This window comes from Eupeodes corollae, chromosome 1 (genome assembly GCF_945859685.1).
Source record: "Eupeodes corollae chromosome 1, idEupCoro1.1, whole genome shotgun sequence".
In the NCBI taxonomy this organism is placed as follows: domain Eukaryota; kingdom Metazoa; phylum Arthropoda; class Insecta; order Diptera; family Syrphidae; genus Eupeodes; species Eupeodes corollae.
Genome location: NC_079147.1, coordinates 60177749 through 60191089, shown reverse-complemented (window position 1 = coordinate 60191089; position 13341 = coordinate 60177749). Strand labels below are relative to the sequence as shown.

Genomic DNA, 13341 nt, shown 5'->3' with positions numbered 1-13341 from the left:
AAGGTCTTAATAGGTCTTTGATATATTTTCATTCTGTCAAAAAAGACGAAACGCATATGAACAAATTGCTGCAAAAACCAGAACAACTTCTGATTCAGGCTAAAATTGAAATACTCATAGTATCGTTTGAAATGCTGTTTTGAAATATATGTATGTTTGTGTAGGTACTTGTTGATTGACCCTAGTAAAATCCAAAGCTTTAAAAACTGCAACAAAAACACATAATTTTTATAAATGATGAAGATGTACGTACATTCATATTTTATTGTTATTTATGTTCTTGTTTATAACATATCATTGTATATTAGTTGTATCATTATTCTTATTATTTTCTGTTTGCAACAAAACCAAACTAAATCTTAGTTTAATATATGTATAGAAACTAATTTGTCTTCGGTGTTTTATTATTATGTACAATATACAAAAGAAAAACAAATTTTTTACATTTTATTTTCTGTTTCACTAAAAAAAAAATAACAACTTAGATTCGCTTCTTCTTTTTCTAAAATAAAATTCTTAGGCAAATTAAATTCAGAATAATTCCAGAGAAAGCAAAGCGAATCTTGTGTATCTCTTGACTGAGGCTTTAAAACAAGCCATTTGCCACTAAATCATTACGACAGCATGCAATATAAAGTGCCATCCAGCCGATGAAGCGACAAAACTCATTTGGCTCAAAATTAATTTTATGAAGATTATTTTATTATTATTTAAAACAAATAATCAATGATAGTAATTGGCCATGTTAAAAAAAAAGAAGAAAATAACGAGAGGATATTATTATTAACTCTGTTGTTTTAGCCACACATTCACTCATTTGGAATTCGCATTCACACAAAAACTAAAATATTATTTTGTTTTTTGTCAAAAACAAAGACTTTTTGTTTGCAACACACACTCCTTATAGCCTACAGGGGAGGGGTAAGATTTCAAAGTGAAGGATTTGCTTACAGGTGTTATTTCTTTTTGACAAAAAAACTAGGTCTAATGAAGATGACTACTACGAAGGGATTTTAACCATAAATTATCTTATATGTCGGTCGTCGATAATTGCCATTGTTATTGGCTTTGCGTCGCTCCAAAACTAAAATTTTTCGTTAGATCTCCCAATGCAGCTGGATCCTCAGTTGGTGGTTGTGGATTGCGGAACTGCTCGGCTGACATCCGTGTGAATAGTATACCAACACCTTCGATAAGGGCAAGAAGAACTCCACCTATAATGGCACTACCAGCCATTGCGGGTATTCCTTAAAATTGAAAACAACAGAAAGGAAATATGTTAATATTATATCTGAGGTAGAAAATAAATCTTCATACCATTTCTAGCTGCTAAAATTCCACCAGTGGCAGCGCCACTGATAATTGAATTCCAAGGATCTTCCTTCTTGCGGAAATGTACCAAAGTACAGTCAATGGTACTGAACATGCCACCCCAAACGGCAAAATTACCAGCAATAATGGGTGAACGTGTTTTTATCGCAGACAAACTGCCCAGCTGTAAAAAAGAAGAGAAAAATAATGTATTTAGTTTTTAATTTTTAATAACGTAATACCAGAAGTCTATAAATCTGTAATAAACGGGCGCGTAAAAATAAAAATAAAAGGTCGTCCATACACTTTTGCTATGATTCCGGTGGCATTCTTAGCAGAGGTTGATCGGATGGGTATTATTGGGGGATTAATCGACTACTATCACACTACTTCAAAAATATCATTTGGAAAGTCATAATAGAAAGAAAATGTACGTTGTAATTTCAATGAATAAGTCAAGTCATAAGGAGCTCACCGCGACAATGATGTTTGGGCAAATCAACCGTTAATTGCACCATCTTAACGAACTTTATATGTTCTTTCTGAAATTTAGGATCATGGTCTTCTATACAACAAGAAGGCGCTACGAGTCGTACAGCGCATAAAACAATGTACATGTTGAGAAATCATTTTGGTGAGTACTTTATTTCACGTTTTGCTATTGTAAATTGAACGCATAGATTGGCAATCAAACAAAAGGTTTGAATATATTCTCTAGGAATATGTACAGTGAGTGTCATTAATATTCTTAAACATAATTTTTGTATTTTTCTCGTAGTAAAAGTTGAATTTGGGTTTATTATTTGGTTATTTTATAAATTAGTATATTGTTACCTAAATATTTTATTAAAAAAAATGGTGCCATCACTTAACAGCAATAAGATATACGATTAACAACGCAAAAAGGACACATGTAAGCGCTTCATTAATATTCGGTTTTTTCTTTTCTTTGTTGCTGAGTTTGACATTTGCCTCGACAGTTTGTCTATTCAAGAGTACCGCTAAAATAAAGTGTTCACTAGACGTTTGCATACATTTTTAAAACAATTTAGTGTACGATCGTTGGGTTTTATTTAAAATGTTATCCATGGGGCGCAAGGAAAAAATGCAAGCCTTGAAAAAAAACCTTGATATTTTTCACCATAATAAAGTAGAAACATACAAAAAAGCTGATATTTTAGGCATGAAGCCAAACACTGTCGGTGATATTTTTCGGAGGTATAAAAGAGAAGGAAGGATCGAACCAAAGAAGCAGATGGGTCGACCAAAAAAGTTAACAACGAAAGAAGAACGGCTTATAGTAAGAAAAATTAAAGCAAATCCTCGTTTAAGTGCACCAAATATTGTTAATGGAAGGCAAAAAGAAAATAGCTGCATCAACAGTACGCCGAACCATAGACAATTGGCTACAATGGTAGTGTTGCCCGAAAAAAAAACCATTTATCAATATGCGCAACAGGCAGATTCGGATCAAATTTGAGAGGGAACACAAAAATAAGGATGCAACTTGGTGGGATGATGTAATATTTGCTGACGAGAGTAAGTACAACCTCTTTGGATCGGGTTTGAGAGTTGTGGTGTGGCGCGAGCCAAATGAAGAGCTTAAAAGCAGGAACACAGAGCTTAAAAGCAGGAACACAGAGCTTAAAAGCAGGCACATCATGGATTGGTATGCATTTCGGTAAGAGGCATGGGAAATTTAGTATTCGTCGACGGTATATTCAATAAGGAATACTTTTTAAGGATCCTAAAAGAAAATTAAAGGCAAAATGCTGAGCAAATGAGCATTTTAAGGAATTTCAAATTTTAAAAGGACAACGAGCCGAAGCACAAGGCGCATTTTGTAAGAGAATGGCTTCTTTATAACTGTCCAAAAGTCAAAACAACTCCAAAATCTCCAGACTTTAACCCAATCGAGAATTTGTGGGATGAATTGGTCCGCCGAGTTCGCGAAAACCCTGTATCGTCAATAAGTGCACTCAGGCAACCGCTTCAAGAAGAATGGAGCAAAAAAGACATTGAATACCTTCAAAAAATTATAAAAAATATGCCCAAGCGACTGAACGAAGTTGCATCCAATCAAGGGTATCCAACCAAATATTAAAATCAATGGTAATAAAGATTAATTAAAAAGTTAATATAAGTATGTAAAAAAAAAACGAATATTAATGACGTGTTATTTTTTGAGTTTTCGTATTTTTAATTATTTTATTTTGTTAATTTGCTATTTTAATTGAAAAATGTAGATAGATAGATAGATATTTTATTTTCATAGATAAATGCTTTTTACAAATTATTGTTTTTGTTTTTATAATACGCAGCTTGCTCAGAGATTTGATATTTAATTTATATCTTACAACTGAAAAATTTTATAATATTTTAAAGATATTTTGAATTGGAAATTACATTGAACAATGTATATACATATTATATTGAAATTATTAAATATAAAAAAATTTAAAGAAAAACTGTTTTTTAACTTTTTTAAAGTTTAAAGTGAAAATAATGTGGGTTTTACAGAACAAAACAAAAAAACCGAATATTCACTGCATGTAAAGTCTTAAGTCTTCAGGGAGAAGATCCTACGATTGACGCTTTGGAATTGGAAGCCAATAGTACTCGTGTTATGTTTGAACGAGTCGCCCAAAATTTGACCATCCAAATAAACCATCTCAAAGGTATTCGTGGCCAACATTTCAAAAATAACTGTCATAATTTGTTTCTTTAACCTCTAATAGACATTATAAGTACATTTAAAAATTAATGTTTGTTATTTTTTGAAATAAAGAAACAGCTGACACGACTAGTTTTTGATTCGAAAACTCTTATGTAATGAATAAAATCTTCCTTAATTTTATTCAAAGATATTCGCTTTTAAAACATTATATTGTGTAACAAGATTTTGAAGCCTTTTTGAACTTTTGCAACTTATCAATAGTTTATATTTACATATTTATTTAATACATAATGGATTTTTTTTTTATTTTTTTAAGACAGCATTAATTTATTACAACTTTCGAGTGTTATTAAGAAGATCACAATTGTTCAGGCCGATTAAGAGATGGGTTAGAAATAATGATAGCAGTAGCAGTTAATTTACCAACATCAAATATCACTGAGTGAAATACGGAGACTGTTTTGATATTTCAGCAAGGTTCTTCTTCTAATAAAAAATAGAACTTATCAGACTTTAGATTTAATTTTACGACTTTGTTTGGATATTAAGCATATTATTCATTTGGTTATGAATCAATAAATGCACATTACTAAAAATTAACGCTAACATTTGAAAAAGGTAGTTTGACTTTGAAACCTACATGATATTTAAAAATTTGAATAAAAAATATTATCGATTAGGGTATGCAATTGCTGAATATATTCAGAAGTGATGAATCATGGATCATGAGTGTCAAATTAAACATTGCTCATCCGTGTTGATGTTCTAAGTTAAATAAAATTTAATAAAAGTTGTTGGCGCTTAAAGCACTTGCGGAAAAAATAAAAACGGTCGCTTGTTTCTTTGCCAAAATCGAACGTTCGTCCATAGCACCAACCTAAGACGAATTGATATGCATTGATTTGCTCAACACATTGGATCGGTTGGGTCATCCGCCCAGATTTTACACCTAATTTTTTTTCTTGTTCCCTAAAGCTAAACAAAAATTGCATATACAATGGTTGTCTACACCAAAACAAACTGTTGATGCAAAAACATAAAAAAACTCATGGAAAATATTGATTGATTGTTTTCGAGAATATTTTAAAAAACAATAAAATCATTTAAAATGAAAAATAGTTATGATATCATTATTATTGCTATGCTGGAAATATAAAAATTAACTTTCGTATTGAAATATGAATCGAAGGAGAATGGGCATTTGGGGGCATACAAATGGGGACAGATTGTATTATTATACTAGATAATTTTTTTGTTCTGCATTAATTACAAAAAAAGGTTCTTTCTATTTATAGTTTAAAATTTGACTTTGTCTATTCAACTTAGCTATTTTTTCCTTAAATGTTTTAAGTAAACAAAATTAGGTGGCGCAACAGTCCATTGAGAACTAGCGAACGTGACTCACAACTCTCAAACATTACTGTGTGTGAGTAATGTTGTCAGGAATTTAGTGGACCAACAGTTTTAATCAATTTCTGGCAAGAGGCAGTATTAAAAAAAAAAAAAAAAAAAAAAAATTGGGTGGCGCGACAGTCCATTGAGAACCAAGGCCTAGTGACTTACAACTCTCAACCATTCCTGTGTGCGAGTAATGTTGTCAGGAATGGAGGGGACCTACAGTTTATATGCCGACTCCGAACAGCTAATTTTGAGAAAGCACTTTTTCATGACAATAGTTACTCTTGGAGAAGTTGTCAATTCCTCGCAAGAGGCAGTACCCGTGAAAAGATTTTAGATGGCATAGGCAGGGATCGAACCCAAGACCTCTAGCATGACAGTCCAACGCACTAACCATCATGCCACGGGTACCACAAAGAGGCAGTATTAGTGACAAAAAAACTGGATATAACAAGCAGAGATTGAACCCAAGACTTTTGGGATGACAGCCCAACGCACATCATCTTTCATACACATTGCAGAACTATCTGCTGATAAGAACAGTAGTTGTGACTTTTTCGATCAACAATATGATTAACTAAATCCATATGGTATTTATTTTGGGCCCGACACAGTAAATGTTCATACCCCAGGTCAAAATATTAACGTAAATAATGTATTTCATGATGAAATATTTGTATAAAATATAAAACATTTCGTATTTGTTTCTTAGAGATTCGCAGGAATGATAAATATAATGACTCATTATCGGAGGAAAAAATTGAATTCTGCCAAAAATCTAAAAACCACAGCCAATTACTTTGTTTTTTATTATACAGTTGTGTTCATAAAAATAGCAGTGCTGGGGCCTTACTCTGTAATACGTTTCGAAAGCCAATCCTATTCGTGCTCTGTAAAATGTTCGAATCAAATAAAACAATCATTTAGTACTTTTTCTATTCATCGAATAGATTTTCCGAGTATCGAAATATTTCTTATGAGACTTGTAAAAGAAAAAATAAAAAAAAAAAAAAAAACAAATCACAATTAAGACGAGTAAAAAATGAAAATTAATCTTCAGTCACTTGAGAATTATCGTAATGACTTTTTGCAATTGCCACATCTGTCTTTTTAATTTAAGCTTAGAAAGTTTAAGCTAATTTTTTTCATAGCCATTTCGTTTTTTGTGTTGAAATTTGTCTTTTGCCAAGGTATACTTTTTTTCCTTCAAGTCATACGTATTCCACCATAATTTCAAATTGCTTTTGTTTGGTACGCACATTTTTCGATGATGATTCCCTGTAATAGAATTTATTTGCTTAAATTTTGAATAAAATTATTATTTCCTTACTTATATTTAATCTATTTCACACAACTTAACACAATTTTCCTTTTGTGTCCTTTAAAAACGACATTCGAATTGCAATTTGTTACCTCTCTTGGTGTAGAAACAAAATGTTTGGTTTCGAACGCTTATGAATTCGGAAACGCATTGCATGGTACGAAAAACCCGAATGCGGATTTGTCATTCCGGAAGTACTACATTTCTTATCCGCATTATAAATAAAGAGTACAAAATATTCGTTTTCGAAAATATTTGCTTTCGAAACACATTACAGAGTAGGGCCCCTGGTTACGCTTTATTAGATTGTCAATTATATAAATAAATTAAATTCTTACAAAAAAAAAAAAACAAAACATGCGACTTGCATCTAACGGTCTTTCATTTTAATATTAGAGACTTTTGGCTAGAAGTTATACTCTACTTTTCCCGGTGAACACACATTATTTCATTAAATAGCAGTTAGTTTTCGGTAAATAAACATTTTACTATTTAAATTTAAGTATTTGTAACATACTAGGATATACAAAATTAATAAATATTAGATCAAAAATAAACAATGGGACGGTAAAAACACTGCAACGAAGAAATTCGAAAACTTATTAGAAAACTGCGTGTGGAGGGAACAACCTACCGAAATATTCAAGACATCCTAGGCTGCTCAGCAAAAATGGTCAGTAACGCCTTGAAATGCAAAATAAACCGGAGAAGCGAGGCCCAGCTTTGGCATAAGCGAATATGAGAAACGCATGACAATGGAACATGAGTGCATGCTTTTTCCTTGCTTAGAATGTCAAAAATTCTCCAATGATCTATTAAAAAGTGTAAATGAAATAAAAACTCTTTTAATCAAGAATAGTGAAGTTGTAAAAAACATTGATAAGAAAATAAATGATGTTACGTGCTCATCAATGTCCATAAATAATAATAATAGTGCTTCTTATTCAAATGTTTTGGTAAATGAACCACCTGTCATCATTGCACCTAAGAATACACAAAACAACGATGCGACAAGAAAAGCGATAAAAGTAAACATTGATCCTCAGGCTCTGTCGTTAAAAGTTAAAAGTGTTTCTAATAGGAAAGATGGTGCTATAGCAATTAAATGTGTGGATACCGATTCAAGAGAAAAAATTGAACATGAAGTATCGTCCAAAATGTGTGATGATTATAATTTAATAACACCTAAATTAAATGATCCTAATGTTATAATTTGTGGATTAAATGATGAGTGGGGAGCCGAGGCTCTATGTGAAGCAATAAAATCGCAAAACGATATTAGTGACAATTTCAAATGTGTCCGGTTTTATAAATGCCCCCGAAAAAATAAATTTAATGCAATTTTACAAATTAATGGTGAACTATATAAAAAGTTTTTAGATTTACAAGTAGTAAATGTCGGATGGGACCAATGTGCAGTGTACGATTATACATGGGTTAAAAGGTGTTATAAATGTTGGGGCTATAATCATGAAGCCAAAACATGTAAACGTGAAGCAGTTTGTCCTCGGTGCGGTGAATCTCACGATGAACGTCAATGTGAAAAAGCAATGAAATGTATTAATTGTGCAAATTTAAAACTTAATCTTGACGTTGACCATGATAGTCGAAGTAATGAATGTCCGGTATTCAAAAAAAAAGTTCAGATCCAAAAGGACAAAATTAAATATTAGCAACCAACCGAAATTTCTTTTGTGTATTTTAACATTCAAAGCTTAATCGCAAATTTTAATGAGCTTGAACAAGTTTTAATAAACCAAAATTTTGATATAATTGTGCTTAGTGAAACACGTTTGACTGAAAATATTTCAGATAATAAAGTTAATATTGAAAAATATAATCTTATTAGATGTGATAGCTTATCTAGGCATACAGGTGGAGTCGCTATTTATGTAAATGCAAATCTGCAGTGTGAACAAGTATATACACTAGTAGTGAATATGGATATTTGGTGTCTTGCTGTTAAAGTGCGATGTGGTTTTTGCTCTTTTGTAATCGCTGGTTTATATAGATCTCCATCATCATCTAATAGACAATTTTGTGACCGTTTTAATGAGTTAATGGATAATTTGGTGAAAGATAACAATAATCTTATAATAGTTGGAGATTTTAATATTGACTGGTTCGATGAAAATAATATTTATAGGCGTGATTGCAACAAAATTATACTTGAAAACGGGTGTACACAATTAGTAAATGAACCAACAAGAATAACAAGTACATCTAGAACCTTAATAGACTATGTCGTCTCAAATTTATCTTATTTAGTGGCTAATGTTAGTGGTGATTTTGATATCGCAGATCATGAAGCTATATCTTTAAAACTCCCAATGAGAGCAAAATTTTCCAAACCAAAAGTTAAAAAAATACAAGTTTTAAAATATTCTAAAGCCAACTTATTATCAGCGTTTGAAGAAAGTGGTATAAATTCTCTTGTTGTTAATGATATACACCAGTACGCGAAAAATTTTCAAAATAAATTATTAATGGTATTGATTAAATTTAAAACGCTAAAATATCCAAGTAAAAAAGAAAATTCGTGGTTTAATCAACATTTGAATGCGCTCAAACATCAAAAACATAATGCGAAAAGTAAAGCAATCTTTACAGGTAGTTTGGATGATTGGTGTTATTTTAGAAACATACGAAATACTTACACTAAAGAACTTAATCATGCGAAAAATAATTTTATAAAAAGATCCCTTGAAAACTGCACTAATCAAAAAGCTATGTGGAGAACACTAAAATCGTTAGTACTGCGCGAAAAAAAAAGTGAAATAACAAAAGTTCAGTTCGATAGTGAATTTATCACAGATGACAAAGAGCTAGCTAATCGGTTTAATAAATTTTTTATCAATAGTGTGCAAATAATAAATAATACGATTGAAAATGTTCCATATGTTAATCAAATAGACTTTTCTGTTGAAAATCCTTTCAAGTTTAATGAAATTAATATAAATGATTTGATGAAGACAATTAAAGAATTAAACAATAAAAAAGATAGTGATTTACTAAGTCCAAAATTATTTATTGACGCTTTTGATGTAGTCGGACAGTCGTTGTTAAAAATAATCAATGTATCATTAACACAAGGTCAATTTCCTCAAACATGGAAAAATTCTATTGTGACACCTATTGAGAAAATCAAAAAAACTTTAAAGTGTGAAGAATTTCGACCCATTAATTCATTACCGGTCTATGAAAAAGTACTTGAAAAAATCGTTTATAAGCAACTTTCACAATATCTGAATGAAAATAAAATCATCATCGAGAATCAATCTGGGTTCCGTCAATCACATTCATGCGAATCTGCTGTAAATATGGTATTAATAAGTTGGAAAGAATCTATCTCAAAAGGTAAGAAAGTTGTTTGTGTTTTTCTTGACCTCAAACGAGCCTTTGAGACAATCGATCCAAATATATTGCTTGATAAATTGCACTATTACGGAATAACGGGCTCCGCACTTGGTTGGTTTAGAAGTTTTTTATTGGGGCGCTCTCAACAAACCAAAATTAACAACGTACTATCCGAAATTGAACCGATTGAACTGGGAGTCCCTCAAGGCTCAATACTGGGACCACTCCTCTTTAACTGCTACATCAACGACATGAACAAAGTTATTAAAAATTGCGAGCTTGCTTTGTTTGCTGACGATTCACTCTTGTTTGTTGAAGCTGAAACAGTCCAGGAATGCGAACGACTATTAAATGAAGACCTTAAAGTATTAAATATATGGCTTAAGGCTAATAAGCTTAAACTAAATGTTTCAAAAACTAAATGTATTGTTTTAAATGATAATGTTAATGTTAACGTAACAATTGATCAAGAAATAGTAGAACAAGTAGTAGAAATTAAGTACTTAGGTGTCATTATTGATTATAAACTATGTTTTGAATCTCATGTGCAGTATATTGTAAAGAAAATTGCAAAAAAAGTAGGTTTCTTGCGAAGAATTAGAAATAAAGTAGGCACTATTACCGCTATAAATATTTACAATGTTATAATAAAACCTCATTTTGAGTTTTGCTCTACAATTTTATATTTAATCAATGAAAGTTCAATGAATAATCTTCAAAAACTGCAAAATAAAGCTATGCGTGCAATACTTAGATGTAGTAAATATACTTCTATAGTGCTTATGTTAAATACTTTAATGTGGATGAATGTTAAACAGCGTATTTATTTCAATGTTTTATTTTTTGTATTCAAAATTAAAAATAATTTACTACCAAAATACTTGTCAAAACATATTCGTTACGTAAGAGATGTTCAACCGTTTTTGTTAAGAAATGGAGAGGATTTAAGACTGCAATCATACAGAAGTGCAAGATCACAAAATAGTTTAATTTACAAAGGATTTAAGCTTTTTAACGATTTACCAAACAATGTAAAGCAACAGACTGATAGATTTATATTTAAAAAAGCAATAATTAACTTTGTTAAACAAAACATATAAACACCAATGCCATTGTAAATAACATAAAAATGTATATATATATTAATCATAATCATTTTGTAAATTATAAATAGCTAATTTGGGCTAAATAAAATATTTCAATTCAATTCAATTCAATTCAAAAAGAATGACTACTGAAAGAACTGACAGACAATTTGTTCAGTTAGCAAAACAGAACCCTTCCATAAGCTCTAGGGAAGTAAGAAATGGTCTTCGACTGTCTGTTAGCGCTGTCACAATACGAAGATGTCTTTTAGAAGCGAAGTTAAAAGACCTAAGTCCACGTAAGGTACCATTCTTGAGAAAAAGGCATGTGGTACAGAGAATGGAGTTTGCAAAAGCATATGAAGAATGGCCAAAAGAGAAATGGAGGAATGTTCTGTGGAGCAATGAAAGATTCGTCGAGAATATGTAAGAAGACCCTAAAATGCGATCCACGGTACACTATAAAAACAGAGAAGCATGGTGGAGGAAAAATTATGATATGGGCTTGATTTATATTCTACGGGGTCATGTCTATTTATCCCATCGGGGGTATGATGGTTGCAACCGAGTATGTGAACATTTTTGAGGAGGTAATGTTACCGTATGCTGAAGAGCAAATGGTTTGGGTATACCAACAAGACAATGACCCTAAGCATATGTCAACAAAGACAAAATCATGGTTTGCGCAGAAGAAGCTATCGTTATGGAGTGGCCCGCTCAATATTCTTAATACCTTAACTCAATCGAAAATTTTGTGGGGGATGTTAAGAACGCAGTTCATAAAGCAAAACCCAAGAATTCGAAAGAATTGTCGGAAGCAGTGCGTGATTGGTGGAACTCAATACCAGTCGAGAGGTGTCAGGTTTAAGTAGACTCGATGCCACGTAGATGCGAAGCAGTCATAAAAACCAATGGTTATGCAACAAAGTTCTAATTATAAGCTAACATTATTTATATACTTTCATATAAGTTATAGTTATTATAGCTATGCACCGCTATTTTTATGAACATCCATATATTTTAAAAACGGTGTTTACTGTGACAAAGCTAACGGTAAAAAATCGATAATACTTATTTTCTGTTATCATAAATAAAATATTTTAGTTTGTAATTAGAAGTTTAATTTCATATATTATAACGTTGATATTGAAAACCTTTTTGTTTTAAAAAGAGCACTGCTATTTTTACGAACACAACTCTAGGTGTAAGAGTTATAAAAGACAGTAGTCTTTTTATTTAGTAAGATCAACGAAACAACTCCGGACTAGCGTTTTGAGTGACAACACATCTTTTCTTTTAACCGTTTTTTCTCGAAAAGTGTCAATTATAGTTTTAAACCAATACAATTTTTTCCGTCATAAAATCTTTAAAAATGATCGAATTCATATTGATTTATTTAAACCTTAGAAGCAAAATGGTAAAGTTGCTTTTGGATGGATTTTTTTCCTTTCAAACTTTTATAATCTTTTGAAGCACTCACCATTCGTCTATTAAATCCAGATGGAGCATTTCGAAAACCCTTGATCGCTTGGAAAACACCACCTCCAATGCACCCCATAGCAAAGGCTCCACCACAATCGTCAACGATTCTAAAAGGGCACGGTTCTCTGGCGTATTCTTCCATTTTTTGTTTCGTTTACTTTCGATTTATCTACAAAAAAACAACAACAAATGTTTCATTAACAAAAGTCAGGTCATTTTGAGATGATATTTGTAATATTCGATTATTCTAGCGCAACTCCTTCCTTCTTCTCTGTGCCGTAGGTAGCCGAAGAATTATATAATTTATTTTAACCAAGCATTCGATTGTTAGAAACGCAATTAGTCAAACGACAGAACGTGTTATTTATAAAACAAAAAATGCTTTTAGAAAATAAAATGTTCTTGTTTCTAGAAACGACTTCATAGATTTTATATTTTTTTGTAATCACATGGAACTTGCACTTGACTGAATGTCTGCTCTGCTGACGAGACGGACGATGGAATTTTCATTTGAGAACTTAACTTACTTAATTTTTTAATAACAGCTCGAACTGATCGTTAATGACTTTTGTTTTTTATTGATTTGGTTTTATTAATATGATGAATTAATTTAAATTGATTTGCTACATTAAATAATACGAATTGAAAGTGAATTAAGTGGAAAAGACGGTGAACACGAAAAGTTCGAGTCTAATACGAAATTCGCAATG

The 13341-nt window shown here is 31.4% G+C and overlaps 1 protein-coding gene across 1 annotated transcript; it reads right to left on the bottom strand.

Moving 5' to 3' along the window:
* Positions 1 to 463: 463 nt before the first annotated feature.
* LOC129939634 (mitochondrial import inner membrane translocase subunit Tim17-B) lies at positions 464 to 13311 on the bottom strand. Its single transcript, XM_056047722.1, has 4 exons — positions 13159 to 13311; positions 12630 to 12800; positions 1318 to 1495; positions 464 to 1247 (listed from the first exon to the last, which is right to left on the bottom strand). Exons 2-4 carry the CDS (start codon positions 12771 to 12773, stop codon positions 1060 to 1062), a joined length of 510 nt encoding a protein of 169 aa, XP_055903697.1. The 5' UTR covers positions 12774 to 12800; positions 13159 to 13311; the 3' UTR covers positions 464 to 1059.
* Positions 13312 to 13341: the final 30 nt, after the last annotated feature.